General features: G+C 39.0%; 1 protein-coding gene across 4 annotated transcripts in view; it reads right to left on the bottom strand.

Moving 5' to 3' along the window:
* Positions 1–5,040: 5,040 nt before the first annotated feature.
* Positions 5,041–13,771, bottom strand: part of LOC103035035 (BBX high mobility group box domain containing) — a 58,848-nt gene continuing 50,117 nt past the window's right edge. For all 4 annotated transcript variants that reach the window (XM_022681400.2, XM_022681397.2, XM_022681398.2 and 1 more), the window contains 3 exons: positions 13,489–13,680; positions 11,713–11,905; positions 5,041–11,305 (listed from right to left, as the gene is read on the bottom strand). In XM_022681400.2, coding sequence (XP_022537121.2) covers positions 11,230–11,305; positions 11,713–11,905; positions 13,489–13,680 — 461 coding nt within the window. In that variant the 3' untranslated portion in view covers positions 5,041–11,229. The remainder of the gene's footprint in view (positions 11,306–11,712; positions 11,906–13,488; positions 13,681–13,771) is intronic.

Here is a 13,771-nt window from a genome sequence, read left to right as displayed (position 1 = left end):
TATCAATCAAATTTTTATTAATTTAATTTTTCATGCGAACCTTGATCTTTATTTTGAATTACGACACTTTCCAATCTGAGTACATTACATTACATTACATTACATTACATTACAGTTGGCAGACGCTTTTGTCCAAAGCGACTTACAATAATGAAGTACAAAGTAATAGAAGTTAAGGGTAAAAACATCTTTATATAGGGCCTTAGGTCAAAGGGAAATAATAGGATAGAAAAGTGAAGGAGGGGAAGAAGGAAATGAGGTTAGAAGTAGGTAGTTAGTTAGAGGTGTTAGGAGAGTAAGTGCTCTTTGAAGAGCTCTGTCTTCAGGAGTTTATTAAAAAAAGGTGAGAGATTCTCCTGATCTGGTAGTGGAAGGTAGTTAGTTAGAGGTGTTAGGAGAGTAAGTGCTCTTTGAAGAGCTCTGTCTTCAGGAGTTTATTAAAAAAAGGTGAGAGATTCTCCTGATCTGGTAGTGGAAGGTAGTTAGTTAGAGGTGTTAGGAGAGTAAGTGCTGTTTGAAGAGCTCTGTCTTCAGGAGTTTATTAAAGATAGTGAGAGATTCTCCTGATCTGGTAGTGGAAGGTAGTTAGTTAGAGGTGTTAGGAGAGTAAGTGCTCTTTGAAGAGCTCTGTCTTCAGGAGTTTATTAAAGATAGTGAGAGATTCTCCTGATCTGGTAGTGGAAGGTAGTTAGTTAGAGGTGTTAGGAGAGTAAGTGCTCTTTGAAGAGCTCTGTCTTCAGGAGTTTATTAAAGATAGTGAGAGATTCTCCTGATCTGGTAGTAGAAGGTAGTTAGTTAGAGGTGTTAGGAGAGTAAGAGCTCTTTGAAGAGCTCTGTCTTCAGGAGTTTATTAAAGATAGCGAGAGATTCTCCTGATCTGGTAGTAGAAGGTAGTTAGTTAAAAGTGTTAGGAGAGTAAGAACTCTTTGAAGAGCTCTGTCTTCAGGAGTTTATTAAAGATAGTGAGAGATTCTCCTGATCTGGTAGTAGAAGGTAGTTAGTTAGAGGTGTTAGGAGAGTAGTGTTCTTTGAAGAGCTCTGTCTTCAGGAGTTTATTAAAAATAGTGAGAGATTCTCCTGATCTGGTAGTGGAAGGTAGTTAGTTAGAGGTGTTAGGAGAGTAAGAGCTCTTTGAAGAGCTCTGTCTTCAGGAGTTTATTAAAGATAGTGAGAGATTCTCCTGATCTGGTAGTAGAAGGTAATTAGTTAGAGGTGTTAGGAGAGTAAGAACTCTTTGAAGAGCTCTGTCTTCAGGAGTTTATTAAAGATAGTGAGAGATTCTCCTGATCTGGTAGTAGAAGGTAATTAGTTAGAGGTGTTAGGAGAGTAAGAACTCTTTGAAGAGCTCTGTCTTCAGGAGTTTATTAAAGATAGTGAGAGATTCTCCTGATCTGGTAGTAGAAGGTAGTTAGTTAGAGGTGTTAGGAGAGTAAGAGCTCTTTGAAGAGCTCTGTCTTCAGGAGTTTATTAAAGATAGCGAGAGATTCTCCTGATCTGGTAGTAGAAGGTAGTTAGTTAAAGGTGTTAGGAGAGTAAGAACTCTTTGAAGAGCTCTGTCTTCAGGAGTTTATTAAAGATAGTGAGAGATTCTCCTGATCTGGTAGTAGAAGGTAGTTAGTTAGAGGTGTTAGGAGAGTAGTGTTCTTTGAAGAGCTCTGTCTTCAGGAGTTTATTAAAAGATAGTGAGAGATTCTCCTGATCTGGTAGTAGAAGGTAGTTAGTTAGAGGTGTTAGGAGAGTAGTGTTCTTTGAAGAGCTCTGTCTTCAGGAGTTTATTAAAAATAGTGAGAGATTCTCCTGATCTGGTAGTGGAAGGTAGTTAGTTAGAGGTGTTAGGAGAGTAAGTGCTATTTGAAGAGCTCTGTCTTCAGGAGTTTATTAAAGATAGTGAGAGATTCTCCTGATCTGGTAGTAGAAGGTAATTAGTTAGAGGTGTTAGGAGAGTAAGTGCTCTTTGAAGAGCTCTGTCTTCAGGAGTTTATTAGATAGTGAGAGATTCTCCTGATCTGGTAGTGGAAGGTAGTTTGTTCCACCATTGGGGAACTCTGTATGAGAACAGTCTGGATTGCTTTGTGTACAGGAGTTTTTTATGATGAGTGTTTATTTTTTTAATATTTTAATATTTATAAAATTCACCATGTCTTATTGTAAACGCCTTCCATTTTTTTTTGGCAAAGAAATTTGGTCTCAGAAAAGTAACATTTTCCAGCAAATATTAATAATAAACTGCGGCTAATGATGGGACTCACTAATCAGGGTCCTCACTGCATGGGTGGCCTATAAACGCTTCTAGGTTGTTTTGAAAAGGTTACTAATTGTGATACTCTTATTATGCATTAATGAGACCGAGCCATCCATGACACGTTCAGTCAAATCTTAAACCTAGCTTAAACCTAGCAGCTCTGACCTGGTTAAACTGAAACCAGATCTTCAAAGAGCACTTACTTTCCTAACACCCCTAAACTCTAACACAGTATTTTTTACACTATAAGGGACACTTAAAATCCTTTACTTTTCCCAAAATTGTCAGTGCACTTTATAATCCAGTGCGTCTTATCTATAAATTTTACCAGTCAGGTATTAAGGAGCAGTAAAGCCACTCCGCTGAAGTGCAGCGTTATACAGGAGTTTTAGTTTCTCCAGCAGCTAATTAGCATTAGCTGCTAACCACACTAAATGCTAGGTCTTTCACCGTTCAGAGGTATATAAAACTTTGTAGAAATATATAAATTTATAATAACTTTCGTTAATATATTTTTAACTAATGATCAGTAGATGTGAACAAAGCAGTAGTTCATCACAATTTAAATATTAACAAATGCTCACACATGACACTTATTTATCAGCATGGATATTTATATTAAAATGTTAGCAAATCTTTAGCTCATCAGAATTTGATAATACAGATTGTAAATTAGGCAAAGTTCTTATAAAGTATTACCATTTATATATCATCCTCAGCCGTATATGACCTACCATAGAAAATTAATGCGGGTCATTTTTGACCCAAATGTGCATTAGAGGGGTAGTGATTCAAAAAGGGCTTTTATTCAAAATGAATAGGATGTATGATGATATGTTTGGAAAATAATATTTTAAGTATAAGTAAGGAATATATTATACACCATATTATAACAAAAATGGTTCTGTTTAATACTGACCATTGTATTTTTTACTTATTCTACAAAAATGCAACAATAGTGGAACAATGCAATTGTTCTTTGGCACTGTAGAGAACAAAGGTTCTTCAAAGAACATGGTTTCCATTATAGAGAAGAACCATTTAAGTGATCTGATGGTCCTCGATTTTATATATATATATATATAAAAAAGTATTTTACAAACATATGTCGTAATGGAAATGTCCTTACTTTTTATGGGTGTACTGTTAAAAAAATAAGATAAATGTATTAAATAATTAATTAAATACTAGTTCAAAATAAAATAAAATAAAATGTTATGGCACATAAAAAAATCTGGCACAATTTATTATTATTTATGTAATATATTTTATAGATGCCAAATTTACATAAAATATTAAATAATTTTAAAAGTACTCTCTGTTGACTAATTTAGTATTTAAAGCTCATTAAAATCATTATAAAACTACCCACGCAATATTGTAAACATATTTTAAATATATCAATAATCCTATTATAATAGTACTGTAGGAATGATTTATTAAAACAACTGTAGGAAAAAAAACACACACTTACCCACAATCACAGTGTAAGACTTAAGAATTAAAGCTGAGAGCATGGTGAACTGAGTCCATGGTGAACAGCTCATTGTTATCAGCACACAAATCTTCACTCTTCCTACTGGCAAGATTATGGGTCTAGTTGCCTACTTACATTACAAGTCTTGCATGAGATCACGTGACCTTCCAGTGCTTTTGATGTTTAACAGAAATACACTGCTCTCATTTGGACTAAATTAAAAACCGGTATTTGCTAACACTTTATTTGAGGGGTACCTTCGTAGAGGCTTTATTACACATTCATAAGCATGAGCATAGATAATACTTGCGTCATGTTGCGAGTAACAGCATAACCTAGTCATAAATACAATTTAATTACATACATTCAAATACAACACAATTAAATGTTTATAGATGTGTTATGAAGCCTCTATGCAGGTAGCCTTTAAACAAAAATTAAATGAAAATTCCTAATCTGAATCATAATCTAATGGCATACAAAAGTGGCAGCCCTGCTAGTTGGACTTTCTGTGAATAACTCAAGGGACAGTCAGTAATAAAGGAGTGCGAGTGTGTGAAAAGACTACAGGAGTCCAACTTCCAAACACGGGATTGAGTTTTCTGCCGAAGCTCCTCCTCCCCAGATACCACTAATACTCTTATGTCTTTATACATTTATATATATATAAATTTTTTTTGCACTATAAGGCATGCTATCAATATTTGTCTATTTTCTGGTCTATTTGCATACATAAGACGCACTGGTTTATAAGGGGCATTATGCAACACTAGTAAGGAACAGGGGTGTCGCCATGTTTTCCTTCTAATTCAGCAGCTAAGTAAACAAAACTGTAAAACCAGGGTTATTCCACCAAATATAGATTTTTGAACTTTTTTTCTTTCATTTTACTCAAACATATACCTATAAATAGCAAAATCAGAGAAACTGAAGTCGTCTCTTATTTTTTTCTGTATATTATTTTTCTGAAACAATTTTTCCATAAAAATATATATATATATATTTAAAATTCTTAAATTTGAATCAGTGCTCATTATTTGTTCTGGGATTCGGAGGCAAAATTCCACATGCATTTCCGTGACATAACACACAGTTCAAATACAAAAAAATATTGATACATCCTGATCATGTTATGAGTTTCTACAGAACTACTGATTTTTAAAAGTCCAGAATTTCTTCGCTGGTGTTAGTGTGTGTTGTGCTGGTACAAATGAATCGGACGCAGCAGTGCTGCTGGAGTTTTTGAACACTGTGTGTAAAGTTAAATAGTATAGTACACATAATCAGACAAAACAAGAGAAAGAGAGCATGCAGGCGGACGTATGTATATGTTACTTTAATACGTGTTAAAGGAATAATATTTGCGTCAGCAGACAGTGTTATGACGTAGGACTCATTGAGAAGGGCAATGGCAAAGGGACCCCTTTCTACGCAGGGTTTCAGTAAGGCAAGGCTGCATCAACAACTGGGCTGTAACAATCAAGTTCCAAGCATGGCATCATACAGTACGAGTGACACTAATCAGGTCAAGCACACATTGTACAAACTCTTTAAGGGGAGACGACAGAGGAGTAACCCTTCGACAAGACTGCTTTAAAAAGCCAACGGACATACATTCTCTTATAGAGCGGAACAAAAGGTGTCGCCATTTCAAACAGGTGCATAATCCAGGACCTTAAGACTTGGACACAGTTGGAAAGATAGAAAACAATCATTAAAAGAAGAAACAAAAAGCATAAAAGAGGGTTTGGCAACTTTGTGATTGCTGTAGTTGATTTTTCCCTGGTTTCTCGATTTTTCTTCAACAAAGGTGAGTGCACGTCTGATTATGGGATGGGATGGGATGGGATTATGCTTTTACTGTTCTGAGTATTTGACCAGTATTTGAGAGAGGCGATGTGGTGATGAGGCTATGAAGCTCTCAAACAGAGCTCAGGATGTGTCTCATGACAACGACTGGAAATTATTATAATAAACGCTGTTCCGCTGTTGGAAGCAGCCCAAAAACTCCTCCATACAAAGCCATCCCGTACAGAAAGACTGGAATTGGAATTAGAAAAATACAGGTACAAAATCCATTACATTCAAGAGACAATTCTAGCACAAAAGGGTTTTACATCATAAGCTTTATAGCTAATAATATAGGAACTTGAGATTCATAGAGGCATCTTCTACAGTATATAGAAAAGAGGGGGGAGGAAGGGGGGTGACATATTGTGGATTAAATGGACTGGGAACCAAACCTCATCTATGCGTCATGCAAAGGTTTGAATGTTCGAATAAGCGCCTCTTCGTTCAAGGCATTATTGTATAATGACAAATTTTAATAAATTTAAATTTTCAATAAAATATCCTTCCTTAAGACACAAGAGGAGGGCTTATAAGAGCAAATTGCATGAGGAGGGATGCAGGTGTGTAAGGGAAAGGAGAGAGGGTGGAGAAATCATTCAGAATGTGACATTTTGGTTTGGGTTTAAGGTGCAAATATCATATAATTTTGTGTTTTTCTTTTCTCTAAAATAGGCAATTTTAAAAACGTTCTGTACACCATGCCAAAATTGCAGGTAGAGGCTGAGGAACTCCATCAGAAATATAGAATTAGTTGTGCTAATATAATGCATTTATTACCTGAAAACACACAGACACGCTGACTAGACTCAGCTCACCCAGTCTGTCTGGCTTTCCATTGCACCATCAAATTTCTAAAAAGAGATAAGAGAGAGACGGCGTTCCCTTTTCTTTGGCAAATGTCTGGAAATAAAACCCCCCACTTGTTAGCCGTTAGCGTGTACAGTACATGTCAGTTCGTAATGTACACTTTCTTCCGCTTATCGCTCTCGCTCTGCTGGGAAGAACATATACGGTGCGACGCTGGACGTGCACACAACACTTGGGAAGACATTTTTCAGTGAAAACTGGATTTAAGACGAGCGTTTGGAAATCGTCTGGACCTGCCCCCGAGAAGCGAGCAGCACCTCCCTGTGGAAAATACTGGTATATAATAGCGAGAGCTATCACGGATCACGTTAACAAGCGATTCAGTCAGAATATTCATAGAGGTGGGCAATACGAGGATATTTTACATTAATGACATTTTAGATCATTAGAACTCTGATCTCTTAGAACCTCTGAGAATTCTTGACCCTGTTTACACCGTGTCACCTCATATGACTTGTATCTGGATTGGTTTCTGATAAGATTTTAAATATAGATACGTATAGGACGTCCTGAGAGCCAATCAGATAATATATAGTCAAGTTTATATACAGGCTTCGTGCAGCAATCCTCAGCCACGACGATAATCATTATATAGTCATTGTATAACTCAAATATTTTACAGAACGTGTAAAACTAATGCGCCTTGTGGAGGAAGCAGAGTAAACATTTGTAACATCACTAACTGGATAACCCTCATTAGAGTGCATCACAGAGCACAGGACAGTGAGTATCAGAACACTAGGGTTAGCAAACAGCGCTAAACACATTTTTTTCACCACCAAAATTTATCAACACCGGTCAAGTTTTTAGCACTAGGAATTCATAAACTTTCCCAGCTACTTGCTAAAGTAGCTTAGAGTTTAAACGTAACGTGCATTAAAGACACAAACTTCTTCAGTGCTGAAGTATGTGGCTCAATTTGAATTAATTTAACTGCATCTTGAGTGTGTTTGCAATTGATTTTGTATGTGGCTTGGCCTTAACCAGATATAATCCAGATACTCAAGGTGGATCAAGTGACCAGATGTAAACTAAAAGGGTCCCTAAAAGAACAAAATATGTCCAGTTTCATTAGATGAAGTAAAGCATATTTTGTATACTATTTAGAATCTGATTTTGATAAAAGCTTTTAAAAAAACATTAATGATATATATCCTAAAAACAAATGTACAACTATTTATTGTAATAATACTGTCGTATCACCCACCTCTATATTACCGATTACAGTAATCACAACCTGATAATGTAACTCAAGTCTACCAATAAGGTATAATTACACCCTTATTACAAAATAAAGATGCTTCAAATGCTTCTTTGAGTGTTCTTCGCCTCTTTGAGGAACCTTAGAACCGGAGAAGAGCCACTTTTGGTTCAATACCAAAACAGAACCAATGGTTAATCGTTTTTGTAACAGAGATATAATAGATAAAGTAGAGAGAATGGTTTTTCTATGGAACCATTTGTAGCACCTTGATTTTTTTTAGCAGTGTAAGACAATCTCGTCCCAACATTTCCCGTTTTAACCTTTCCAAACAAAGCTTTGCAGAGATTTCCTGAAAACCTCCTCTAACATCATGTGACCACACAGAGGTTAAGAGAAGTGGTCACGTGACTTCTCTTTCTTTGCTGACTGAGCGGGTCTTTATTAAGCTGATCTCAGCAGATCAATATTCCCCTCAGACGTTCGGCACGCCACGGACACGTCTGCTCAGACCTGTCCGACTTTCAGTTCAAATATAATGAGGTGAAATCCCTTGGCTTTGAGCTGTAAACGCTCGCGGTGTGTGAAGAACGGGACAGGAAGAGGGGAGAGGGAGGGGTAGGAGGGCAGAGGGGGACATTCAGGGGGCATCTTGCAGGTACACACACATTCTCACATACACACACATTCACACTTACACTCACACCTCACTGTGCTCATTAGACACTAGCCAAATAACACGTGGCAATGCAGGTTGCCTCATCACATGTGCACTTTCCCAAAAGCAGGGACTATTCCTCTAGAAGCGGTGCATTATTTCTCAGTGCTCATTGGCTTAACAGGTAAGCATAGGCTTTATATATATATATAGATTTAGATTTTTATATATATATATATATATATATATAGACATATAGAATTTCTTTTGTATTTGAGCTTCTGACAATAGTCTTCATCCAGTAGAGAGGACCTCGCAGCGAGGTGTATAAACTAAACTAAACATTATTAATATTATCATTATTACAAATATAATGAGAAAAAGGCCAGCAAAACCACACCCTTAAGCACACAACATGATTGAAGGGATAAAAAGGATCAAATACAGTATAGTATAGATTTTTCTCTTTAAAAAAAAAAAACAATAAAACAAAGAAAAAAAAAAGTGTATAAATTCACAGACATCATTTGGAGATAAAGAGAAGATGAAGATAAGTATGAAAGAGGGGGTTGGGGGAAGGGGTAATAAAGGAGGAGGCGTCAGTCAACTTAAAACTTATAACAGTTAGTAAAAAAGCACAATGGCGGATATCGCAGCAGAAATCATCTTGATGGAGGTTTCTTTTTTTCAGCCTGGCTGGGATGGAGCGTTCCTTCATTTCTTCATTTGGACTGGACTAGACTGAGCTGAGCGGTGGAGCTGTGGCTTCCCAGAAGCAGAACTGAGAGTTTTTTGGGCTTTCTGTTAAGGTTTCTGTCTTTAAAGAAGAGTTTCATATTCACTCTTCTGTGGAGGCCGACACGATCAAGCCTCTTGTTCACTCAGGTGTACGTGTGTGTGTGTGTGTGTTTGTGTGTGCGGTGGCTGGGGAGAGCTGATTGTGAGACGAGCAACACCAACAACAATGTGCATCGACCCAAGAGCACAGCCTGATGAGCCTCGGGAGATTAGTGCTGCGGGCACTAATGAGAAGAGAGAAAAGAACAGCAGTCCAAAGTCCATTTCCTTTCCTGCACTTTCTGTCTCACCCACAGTGCGCAGTGAACCTCCTCCTCCTTTCAGGAATGGGCAAAAAATGGCAGAAAACAGTACAGAATCCCAGTCCATCGCCTCCACCAGCGCGTGGCCGACATTAACACGACCTCATCTCCGAAGTTAATCAAGTTAATCCAAGACGCCTTTGCTGCTTTGTAAGGACATTGTCAGGAAATGTGAATGGATCAAAAGGTAATGTGGGAGAAAAAAATGGAATAAAAAAAGCTGATCAGAGCAAAAAAAAACAAACATTAAAAACAACACATATTAATCATGATCAACATTGCCTAAAAAGACTCTACGGTAGCTAAAAATTAGTGCAGTGTCTGTATTTTTTTTTTTACGAAACTACCTTAGGAAACTAGTAGCACTCTTTTGGATTAGCTATCGAGACGCTACGCACTCCCACGTGTGCACACGCACAAGCACACGCAACGCACACAAACACACACGCGCACGCAAACACCCATACACTGCAGGAAGGTCAAGTATTGACGTAAAATGCAAATTGTATCATTCAAGTATACTGCTCTAAAAACAAAAACAAAAAATCAATTCATCTCTATAGCTGTGCACGTGAAGAGTGGAAGGGTGCCCAGTACAGTAACAGGGTGCTGTTATAGCAGAAAACACACACACTCGTACACACACACACAAACGAAAAAGATACAACAAACAAAAAGAAAAAGAGAATGGCTTCTGACCAGGTCAGTGTTCATATTCATTCAGTCAATCAGTAACTCAGTAACTCTGTTTGCTTTGGATCACAGAGCACTGCTCATAGACACACAGATACACACACACACACACTTCTCCAGTCACTCTTAGCCTCGCACCGGGGCCGATCCTTCTCCGACCCCTCGTCTATCACTCCTCGCACCCCTGCTTTACGCCCCAAGGCATCAGGGGAAAGTCCTGGATCTCTGGTGGGCATGGGGCACCACTAAAAGGTACAGAAGTCCTTGGACAGAAAGAGGCATCTAGGCATTAAAAAGTAAAAAGTGTGTGCATTGTCAAGGTGAAGCCTGCGCTGAGAGGGAGACAACTCGAAACTTGTGGGTAGAAGCAGGCTGGCTGTGAGGTATGGGGGGCTGTTGAGCAATTTTCTATGCATTCACATACTTACACACACACACACACACACACACAGACAGAGACAAACCTACGCATACACACACACACACACAAATGCACATAAACACACAGTGCTTGTGTATGTGCTTTTGTGTGTGTTTGGTTCCGGCCAGGAAGGAGAACAGGAAGCCACAAGATTTTCCTCTAACAGAGAAAGACAAGAAAGAGAGAGAGATAGACAGAAAAAAAGAAAGCGAGAAAGGGAGAGAGATTGAGAGAGTGCAGGAAAGCTGAGCCAATCATTCTCAAACAATCAGGATATAAAGAGAGAGAGAGAGATCCTTTTTATCCGTTTTATGAAAGAAAATGTGGCTTTACAAAGAGCAGCCAGCCAGCCAGCCAGCTCCTTCGTTACAGCCTATCCTGCACGTCTGCCGCAGGTGGAGGAAGCACGCTAGCTTTCTCTGGGGCTCGGCACCAGCCTGCCACCTCCACAGCCATGTCTGAACAGAAGACGAGTGAAATAATCCTCTTTTAGCGGAAAACAGCTTCCTCCTCTTTTTCCTTTTCCTGGTGACTTCAGAAAATCCCTCGTCGCTCCACGGCATTGCTCTCTCTCTCTTGTTTCCTTTTTCTGTCTCTCGCTCTATCCCTCTCTCTTTTGCTCTCTTTCTCTCTTCTTGGAACAAAAAGCTGAAAAGTTAAGAGATATGCCCCAGTAAGTCCATTCCCAGACCAGAGTTGGTCCAGACCAGCCTGAGTCTTCACTGGTCTGCGCAGGAGATCAGCACAGCTGTCTGAGGAGCCATGTCCTTTACCTGGCCTTCAGCACGCTGGCCCCTGAGACAAGACATATACACACGGATTAGTGTGCTGCTGTGTCTTAGTCTATGTAGTCTTGAAAAAGGCGGTTAATCAAAAGTTGACACAGATGTGCAAATGCATACTGCTCATTCAGCTTGTGTAGTTCCTGTATCACCTGTCTGTATTATACTGAAAGGTACAGTTAATAGATCAGCATTCAAACCTAAGGACACTTAAATATCTGATAAGTATGGTGGTGGTAGCAAAACTGTTAGGCCGAGTTCATGAGTTCATCATAACACTGCACAACTTATTACAAAACCTCATGATCAATTTACAACTGCTATCCCATGTCTTGTGGCATGACAGTGTCCAATATGGTATGTACAGTATATAATGCAGTTCCTGTCTGTTTACTGTATACAGTACTCACTGTTGCATACCTATGCACGTTTTCCATGGCTGCAACCTCAGCAAGTGCTGCCAGGCTGAAGAAGGCCGGCAAGCTGTCTGATGCTTCTGCGCTGTCTGCCTCTGCTGGTCTGGGGTCAGTGTAGCAGCTCTCCTTGTTGCATAAAGTCTTGTGAGTTAATGGCTTTTCATCCTGGTCCTGGGTCAGCTCCTTGGCTTTGTCCACTGAAAGAACACAAAACCACATTTTTGGGGGATTTAGATCCCTCTTTGGTGTGAATGTGTAATTGCAAGAGCATGTGAAAAAGTGTTATTAATGTGAAATTATATGTTTTGCAGCATACTGTTATGTTAATTTTCTTCATTCATCCAACTAACCTACCAGATTACTCTTCCCCTTGCAGGAAAATTCATACAAGGACATCAATTCTATTTATAAGAGTATACTGCCGCCTCTGAATCTAACTCAGAAAAACTACTGCTTTTCATTTCTGGGACAACCCGTTTAAAAAAATGTTACAAAATATTACAACATTTGTACACTATAAGGACAAAAGTACTGGGACAGCATTCTGCATATCAGAAGTCACTTATTTAGTTCAGCTGTGTGTAATTTAGTCTCAATAGAATACTTTTCCCATTTTTGGATGATGGATAAAACAGCACTTCTAAGGATGCTTAAAGCTTGAGATATGTTTTTATAACCTAGCTAACCCTGCGCTAAAATTTTCCATACCATAATCTATGACCTGTCTGGTGAGTTCCTTGGTCTTCATGATGCTGTTTGTTCACTAATGTCCTCTTACAAACCACTGAGGCCTTCACAGAACAGGTGTATTTATACTAAGACTATTTTTATTTGATTAAAATTTTGAAAACCATGTATCATTTTCATTTCACTTCAAAATTATGTGCTACTCTGTGTTTGTCTATCATTTAAAATCTGAATAAAATACATTTACCGTATTTTCCGCACTATAAGGAGCAAGTAAAATCCTTTAATTTTCCCAAGAATTGTCAGTGCACCTTATAATCCAGTGAGCCTTATGTATGAATTTTTCCAGTTAGGTTGTAAGGAGCAGTAAAGCCACTAAGCTAAAGTGCACCGTTATACAGGAGTTTCAATTTAGTTTTCCAGCACCAAGACTGGAGCAGTATTAGCATTAGCCAGTAACCATGCTAATCACTAGTCCTTTTGCCATTGAGACATGTGTATTATCAGCCCGTAGCTTGCTGCTAACCCTCGATAGCACTGCTGGAGCAGTATTAGCATTACCTGCTTACCGTGCGAAGTACTAGCTTTTTTGCCGTTTAGAAGTGAGTATTATTGGCCTGTAGCCTGCCCCTAACACCGGCTAGCACTGCTGGAGCAGCATTAGCATTACCCGCTTACCGTGCTAGCTCTTTCAGAGGTGAGTATTATAGGACTGTTGCCTGTGCGTTTACTGCAAGCTACATGGGACAAACAGCTAGCTAATATCCCCCTGGCTTACCGGAACACTCAGGGTTCCTCAATGTAGAGCTGTCAGCACCATTAGCCACTAACTAAGTTTGTGAAAGTGTGAAAAAGTTAAAGGAGTATGAATAATTATTTGGGTACCCCTTAAAATAGCTTACTATGTATACTTCAAAATGGCCTATTGGGGAAATATAGTGTATAGACATACATAGACATCACGTCCACATCATGTCCACACACATACGTACTGTACCCACATATGTCTCCATGAAGAGCACTAGGGTGAGGTTTTTTCCAGTACAAGAGTTGGCTTGTCTGCAACTGTCCGAACGGTAGGTGGATGACTCACCCTCGGCGGGTGATAGTCGTCCGTCGGCCGTGCGCACCAGATGAGTGATCTTGCTCTTCCTGGCTTTCCTCTTCTGGCTGCCAACAGGCCCGTCACCTGCCTTACGGGCGTCCGGAGAAGGTGATGTGCACGTAGCGTCAGGCTTTACCGTGTGACACGCCTCAGCAGCCACCGGTTCCGGCTGAGCTATGGCTGCAAATAACAGGAAACAGTGGGTTGAGATATGCGGTTATTGGAGATGCTACATTAGAGAGAGATAATTAAAGGATCATCAAGCTTAGCA

This window comes from Astyanax mexicanus, chromosome 20 (assembly GCF_023375975.1).
Source record: "Astyanax mexicanus isolate ESR-SI-001 chromosome 20, AstMex3_surface, whole genome shotgun sequence".
Classification (NCBI taxonomy): Eukaryota; Metazoa; Chordata; class Actinopteri; order Characiformes; family Acestrorhamphidae; genus Astyanax; species Astyanax mexicanus.
This window is presented reverse-complemented; position numbering and strand designations above follow the sequence as displayed.